This window comes from Lontra canadensis, unplaced genomic scaffold, assembly GCF_010015895.1.
Source record: "Lontra canadensis isolate GAN:19392208 unplaced genomic scaffold, GSC_riverotter_1.0 scaffold210, whole genome shotgun sequence".
Classification (NCBI taxonomy): Eukaryota; Metazoa; Chordata; class Mammalia; order Carnivora; family Mustelidae; genus Lontra; species Lontra canadensis.
Genome location: NW_022631204.1, coordinates 959,714 through 967,392, shown reverse-complemented (window position 1 = coordinate 967,392; position 7,679 = coordinate 959,714). Strand labels below are relative to the sequence as shown.

The 7,679-nt window shown below is 57.9% G+C and overlaps 1 protein-coding gene across 2 annotated transcripts; it reads right to left on the bottom strand.

Annotated features, from left to right (window-relative positions):
* Nucleotides 1-1,925: 1,925 nt before the first annotated feature.
* On the bottom strand, nt 1,926-4,678 carry CXCR3 (C-X-C motif chemokine receptor 3). 2 transcript variants are annotated; one of them, XM_032848835.1, is made up of 2 exons: nt 4,534-4,678; nt 1,926-3,384 (listed from the first exon to the last, which is right to left on the bottom strand). In XM_032848835.1, the coding sequence occupies exons 1-2, from the start codon at nt 4,543-4,545 to the stop codon at nt 2,413-2,415; spliced, it is 984 nt and encodes a 327-aa protein (XP_032704726.1). In that variant the 5' UTR covers nt 4,546-4,678; the 3' UTR covers nt 1,926-2,412. The 2 variants fall into 2 exon arrangements, with proteins under 2 accessions (XP_032704726.1, XP_032704725.1); XM_032848834.1 differs by having other exon boundaries at nt 1,926-3,507; nt 4,534-4,676.
* Nucleotides 4,679-7,679: the final 3,001 nt, after the last annotated feature.

Here is a 7,679-nt window from a genome sequence, read left to right as displayed (position 1 = left end):
AATAAAATGTTTCATGAAATTTGCTTGTTAAATGGGGTCAGTTCATTGACACTCTGTGCCTAGCGCAGAACCAACCCTCAGGTCCTTCATCCAAGACCCTGAAATCAAGGAGTGGGCAGGGCTGTGTTTCTCTCTGGACGCCCTGGGGTTTGGGGATCCATTTCCTCATCTTGTCCAATTTCTAGAGGTCACCAGCATTCTTTGGTTTGTGGCCCCCTTCCATCCTTCAAGCCAGCAACATCTGTCTCTCTCTTCTCTCTCTCTTTCTCTCCATCACTCTCCCCCACCCTCTCCCTCTTTCTGCTCCTTTTCTTTCACTTTTAAGGACCCTTGTGAAGCCACTGGGCCCACCTGGATAATCCAAGAGAATCTTATTTTAAGGTCAGCTTATCAGCAACCTTTTTTTTTTTTAAACGATTTATTTATTTGACAGACAGAGATCACAAGTAGGCAGAGAGGCAGGCAGAGAGAGAGAGGAGGAAGCAGGCTCTCTGCGGAGCAGACAGCCCGATGCGGGGCTCGATCCCAGGACACTGGGATCATGACCTGAGCCGAAGGCAGAGGCTTTAACCCACTGAGCCACCCAGGCGCCCCTATCAGCAACCTTTTTGCCATGTAAGGTAACCTATTCATGAGTTCTGGGGATTCCAGGGTGGACATCTTGGGGGACCCACTGCTCAGCCTGCCACAAACCTCATTACTAATCTAGCATCATGGAACATCATTGATAACCTTTTATAGGGCAGGATGTCTCATTTTGTCCTTTTCCTTCCTTCCATCCTTCCTTTATTTCACAGGTGCTTTGTCTTTCCGTGGTCACAGACTGAAGCCTAACCACAAGTCTAAGGGTTTGGGTGTGGGCCCTGGGGTTATAGGAGCTTTCCCAGCTAGATAAGTCTTCAGGTTCCTCCTCAGCAGGCCTGCCTCCAGTCGCATCTGCAGTCTTGGCAGAGGCCCAGCTGACCTGCGAAACTGGATCATGGCACATTGGTGGCTTAATGAAGGGGAGCTGACAGCACAGTGGTCCCACTCCTGCAAAGGGACGGTCTTCACTCAGTAGTCCTGCCACCTACCTTTCTGGGGAGCCCCGGTCATTTCCCCTACTCACTTCCACCTCAGCCATAGCGCCCCCTCCTCATGCCTCCAGGTGGCTTATGTGCTAATGACTATTAACAAGTCATTCAGTCTCGGTCTCAGTGCTTTGCTCCCATCCTCGAAGGAGCCCGCATACCCTCTCAACTGAACAGCTGGCTACCACCTTCTAGCAGGACTCTCTGATACCATCACTTGATCCCAAACCAACTTTGAGTCTGTTTTCAACCCTTCCCTTATCTGAACCCCTAACTCTAGCCAGGTGGGAGCACTTCTGGGTCTGGTAGGCTTTGCAGTTTTCAGCCTTCTTACCCTTTGCCAGTGCCTTCCCTTCTGTCCAGAAATACTGTCTCCCATCTTTTTGCCCTTGGCAATACCACTTGTCCATTAAGGTCTGCTCATTTCTGTCTTCAGGAAGCCTTCCTAAATGGCTCCAGCCAGAGGGCTCTGAATGCCAGGGTCACAGTCCACAAGCCACTCATTTGCCTCGTGGCATAGACAGTTTGGTATTGTTATTTCTCACCACGTCATCCCTGCTAGCCTAAGCTTCTGTAGTGCAGGGACTAGGTCTTCGTGTCTGAACGCCCTTCCCCAAATTATGTCCACACAGCAGCTGGCTGGTCCAAGCAACTGTTGGCACACACCCATGCACCTGGGTGCTTCCCTGTGAGGGGCAGGAGCGCCCAGGGGTCCCAGAGGAGGCTCAACATGGACGTTCATGCAAGCAGCGCTGGTTGGCATAGATCCGGGGTCCAGCAAGGAGAGCGGGAAACACATCCCTGAAGCCTGGGCTGGGCTGGGGATAATGATGTGTGACAAACACGCCCTGGGCCTGCTTATCTTGTTTATTGAAGCATTGTAAGCAGAATTGTAGACATTAAAAAGATAAACCAGGAGCAAATACACAGGTCTGGGGGACCACAGCTACAGATGCTGGGTTGGAGGCCTGGGCCAGGGCCCCATGGGGGCATTCTCTACCATGCTTTCTGCTACGTGCTCCCCAAACCTGGGGAAGGCCAAGGTCTAGTTACTGGGTAAGAGGGGCAGTGGGGCTCTGGGCAGCCAAGGGAACAAGGGCCCTGAAACAGCCACTTTCCAAGTGGGGCGCTGCAACTAAGGAGCAGCAACGGGCATAGACCCCACAGCCAAGGGCAGAGCCGGGGTAGGGGTACCTCCCCGGGACACCCTGGGCGTGCTGGGGCTGCCGCCAGAGCATCCCCAGAGTGCACGTGGGGCAGGAGGCTACCAGGAGAGGGAGGAAGGAGCCTGGAGCACAGGGGCACTGGGGCCACGTGCTGAAAGGAGAGCCCCGACCTGGCCTCACAAGCCCGAGTAGGAGGCCTCTGTGGTCTCGGACCACGATGACTCGCGGCGGGAGGACGATGGCTGCCGCTGGTGTGCTCTCTGGCTGGGGCAGCCCAGGCGTGCCAGCAGCCTCCACATATGCTCACGGAACTTGATGCCCACGAAGGCGTAGAGCAGTGGGTTGAGGCAGCAGTGCATGTAGCCCAGGCCCGCGGTGACCGACTTGGCCACATCCACGTGGCTCTCCCGGCCACAGTTGCGGCCCAAGGCGCCCAGGTCCATGAGGGTGTCCACCAGCACCACCAGGTGGTAGGGGGTCCAGCAGAGGGCGAAGGCCACTACAACCACGATGACCAGCCTCATGGCTCGCAGTCGCCGCTGGCCCCTGGAAACCAGCAGCACAGCCAGGATGCGTGCATAGCAGTAGGCCATGACCAGCAGGGGCAGCAGGAAGCCAGCTACCAGCTGCAGGACGCGCAGGGCTGTGCGGCCCACCCGCGGGAAGTCGTACTGACAGTGGGTGGCGTTGAGGCGCTCATCACGTTGGGCTGACAGGAAGATGAAGTCCGGGATGGCGAAGAACAGACAGAGCCCCCACACGACCCCACAGGTGAGGGTCACACGGGCCGGGGGCCCCCGGCGGTAGAGCTGGGTGGCGTGCACGATGCTCAGGTAGCGGTCAAAGCTGATGCATGCCAGCAGGAGGGCCCCTGCGTAGAAGTTGATGTTGAAGAGGGCCCCGGCCACCTTGCATAGGCCGGACCCGAACACCCACTGGATGGCGGCGTCAACCGCCCAGAGGGGCAGGGTCAGCACCAGTAGAATGTCGGCCACAGCCAGGTGGAGAAGGAAGGTGTCAGTGCTACTGCGGGCCGCCCGCTGGCCCAGCAGCACAGCTGCCACGGCGCCGTTGCCCAGCAGCCCCAGCGTGAACAGGAGGCCATACAGGGCTGGCTGGAATGCACGGTCGAAGTTCAGGCTGAAGTCCTGCGGGCACGGCGGGGAGGCACAGCATGAGTCACTCTCATTTTCTCCATAGTCATAGGAAGAGCTGCAGTTTTCCAGGAGGAAGGCGAGCTCCGAGGCTTGGAACACTTGGCGCTCGCTCATCTGCGGATGAAGGCAGGGAACGGATCGGGTGAAGGCCTTGCAGTCACTATGGGAGCATTTCTCTGAGGGGCTCCTCCATCAGGCAGGCCCCAGGCAAGGGGCATGCCCTGCCACTGCTCCTTTCTTCAAAGGCCTCGCCAATGGAACTCAGAACTCCATCTGCCCAGGCTTGGCCACCACCGCTGCCACCATGCCCTCCCCTGGGAGGCAGGGGTAATTTCTTATCCCAAAGGTTGCTTCTCTCTCACCCTTCTGGACCACCCCATCAGCCTGGGTATCGTGGGCCCGAGGGAGAGCTGTCCAAGAACCCTCCTTGCCCCCTCGCCTCTCTCCTGGCTCTTCCATCACGACTCGCCCTTCTGTTGCCCCAGCCACGCCTAGTTCTACCACCCTCCTCCCCAGGCACCTCCCCACAGTCCCCTCTCTTAGTCAAGTTCCCTCCTCAGTCCTTGCCTAGGGACCCCAACTTCCTGCCCCCCGTGGGGCCTCTCCACAAATCATTGAAGCACCCCCCCCCATCACATGCTTTTGGCTCCTGATCTTCCTTTCCCAAACGTGGAGGCCACCCGCCACCCACTGGGGGTTCCCCCAACCAAACTCTAGTAGAACTATTCCTTACCCCATCACCCTGCAAACCACCCCAGAGCCTCGAGCCTTCTCAGTGCCAGTTGAGTCCCACATGGAAGAGTAAGCTCCAAGTCAGAGCTGAAGGCAGCCTTGGAGGCCGTCAGGGGTGAGCCTCTACCTGCTGCATTTCACAGACGAGGCGCCGAAGCCAGACAAGACAGGGGCCTCCCCTGTGGTCCTCCACAAGCCAGGGGCCAAGGTGGGTTCCCAGTTCCCCGGCCCAGGGCTCCATTTACCACAAACTGCGTGGTCTCTCTACTCACCCAACCCTCAGGTGGCCCCGGCTTCAGGAGGGGGAGGTGGGGGTTACCCAGCCCTGACTCTCCCCCAGTACCCTGGGCTCTCTGCTCTGAGCAGCGTAGCTGTGTCCCTCCTGGCCTGCTGGGCAGCGGCACTTACCTCAGGGACCATCGCTGGGCTGGTACTCCGGCTGCCGGCCTGCGTGCTGCCTGCCCCTCAGCCTTGGTGCTTGTGGTCGGGACCTGTGTTACACAGAGGAAGTGAGGGTTTCGCATGATTCTCAGCAGCAACCTCTTCCATGGGGTTGTCCGTACCAGGCCTCCCCAGACCCTGGGCCACGGGAGTTCCTACTCCAGACATTCTCCGCCTGGCCAGGGGAAGCTGCTCTGCAGGAGCTGGCCTCGAGTCTGGGACCAAACAGCCTGGGGCCTGGGAAAGGGCAGGGCCTCTGAGAGGAGGGATCGGAGGGAGAAGCAGCGTGTCTGGGAAGTGGGGGGGGGGGGCGGCCCCCGCTGCCAGGGGCACAAACTGCTGCTCCTGCCTTGTGATAGTCAATGCTTGATGCTCCGAACTTGCGTTCATGGGCCCTGGGCTGGAGCGGATCGTGTGTGACTATAGACTGCGTGGCTAAAGGTCTTCAGTCTGTAAAAGAGACGAGCCTCCTTGAAAAATGAAAACATTTATGTATTTTTAAAGGTTTTATTTCTTTATTGGAGAGAGGGCAAGCGAGTGCACGCCCAAGGAGGGGGGCAGAGGCAGAGGGAGAATCAGGTTTCCCGCTGAGCAGAGAGCCCGATGTGGGACTCGATCCCAGGACCCTGGGATCATGACCTGAGCTGAAGGCAGAGGCTTAACCCACTGAGCCACCCAGGCGCTCCTGCCTCAAACTTCTTGACGAGATACACGTTTGCAAGGCAGCAAGCCCCCTCTCCACCTTCTGTGGACAGAAGATGCGAGTGTCCTGGCTCTAAACAGCTTGTTGCCCACAAGGTTCGGGCCAGAGGGAGCTGAGGACCCTGGGGGATGTCGGGAGGAGGAGCACGGGTGGGCAGGACCGGTGATACCAGGGGCCTCGCAGTTAGGATGGGTCGGACTTGGCGGTTGACTGCCTGCGGGGTGATGAAGAAGGGTAGGAGCTGGGAGCCCTGTTTCCGGCTGCCAGCCCATGAGGAGCTCCCACCAACTGGGCTTTTAAGTGAGGGTAACAAAAATCTCTGTTCGACTTAAAGGAGGGTCTTATATTCTGCAATGATGTCATTCATCCCCCCTTTTGGTGTTAAAAGGATCTTTTCTGTATGAAATTGTGCAGGAAAATAGCCAATAGATTTGGAAACAGCTTGTGTTGGCTGAAGTGGGTAAATAACTCCTTGCGGGGCCTCCAAACAGAGGTTGGGAAGTCACTGGTCCGTGTACAGTGTCAAAGTCTAGGTATCCCTGGTCCCCTTCCTGTGCCCCAGTCCCCATTGGTCACATGGGGATCATGCACCCCACCTTCCCAGGCTGCCGGGATGGAGAAATGAGAGAAGGTCGGGCATGAGGTTTGAAAAGTTGCAGACAGCTTTTCTGAGTTGGGCTGTAGCCTCCGGTGTGGCTGTGATGGGGTGGGAAGAACCCCGAACTTGGCTGGGTCCGGCTCAGGCTCCCCCAACCCCTTACTTGAGGGTGTCTTTGAATAATACCATGCCTGAGGGTGACCTCAGACAAATGCCATACCCATTTCGCACCTGTCCCTTTGGCAGGGTTGTTAAGGAGATGAACTGGGCTCACGGAGACTTCAAGGCCCCTGCCAGGGCCCAGCACATGGTAGGAGCGCAGCAGAGAACTTTGAGCAAGGGAGGTTGGCTACACATGGGAGTGACCAGGAGCCTTTCGGGTCAAGGGGAACCCCGGGGTAGGGTGTGCTGCCCTGTGGGCCATGCGCTGGGGTGGCCTCCAGAAAGGTGGGCCCTTGCCTAATCCTCTGGCATTTTACTTCCTTGCCTCAGGTTCCTTGTCTGAAAGGTAGGGGTAAGCCCAGGATGCGCGTGAGAGTTGGGGCTGCTGTGGAGACTGCCGATGACACCCACAGGTGCGTGGCCCAGGAGGTGCCTGGTGAGCGGCGGGCTCCTCCTCATTCTGGTCACTTTCCACGGTGGCCCTTGGCTTTGGTCCTCTCCTGTCCCAAGCTGCCCACAGAGCAAGTTGGGGGCGGGCCCAGCCCTCGCGCGGCAGGAGGGGGAGAACCCACCACACCAGGGGCCCGCACCCAGAGTTCTGCTAGATGTGCCTCTCCTGCCTCTGCCCTCCCGAGCAGCCAGGGGGGAAGCTTGAAGAGGAAGTTAGTCAGAGCGAAGCTGCTCCGGGCCCCACCTGTGGTCAAGGTGTGAAATGTGCACCTGTCTCTTCTCTGTCACCCATCCCCCTGTTTTTTTTTTCTTTTTTTCACACCTCTGGGCTGTGGTTTGGGGAGATGGGAGGCTCAGAGGTCTGAGCCCTGGGCCCAGGCTCTCACAGGAAGGAGGGCCTCTACAGATCTCTGTTGGGCCGATCAGGGAAGGGGGCCGTTTTCTTCTCCTTCCCCTCAGTGTCTGCTGCCTCTCGAGACCTCCCTCGTGGAGCCTTGCCATGCCCCTTGGGGCCCTGCTCCAAAAGTGCCAGGCTGCTGGGGCCTGAGCTTCTTGTGGGACTCAGGTGGCGGCCTCAGCTGTGGTTGGACTCTTCTTACACATGGTTAAGAAGGGTCCTAGCTAGCCCCAGCAAGGGCTGTGAGTTCGCCCCATTTGGGGCTGGGACTTGGGGATTCCTTTTGCTGGTCCTTCTCCTCAAAGAAGTACAGCTTAAGCCACAAGGAGGCCCTGGGACTGGGGACCACCCCCATCTCTGTTTCCTGTCTGAGCCCTCTTCAGACGCAAGAACGTTCTGCATGCTGGGGCCGTGGGCCGGGGTGTATGCAGTCGAGGCCCATGAGGGTGATTTCCTAAGCTGCGGGGGCCCTCATCATTTTTGGGACCAAGGCTGGAGGGTGTTGTTGCCATTTGTCAAGACGATTCAGGTGGTGAGAACAGCAGGTGCCAAGTCAAGAAAGTCAAGAAGAGACGGTCAGTCCAGGGATGGTCAGTCTGGCCAGAAAGGCAGGCATGTGTGTGAGCAGGAAGGTAGAGGGGGCTGGACAACAGCTCAAGACCCAAGCACAACGACCTTCTCATCATCCCGTCCCCAGCTGTGCCTGGAAACTGATACGTGGAAATAGCTCCCATTCAGCAAACCCGTACTTTCATACATGTGATCTCTTATTTTTTTTTAGAACCGGGGAGAGGGACAGAGGG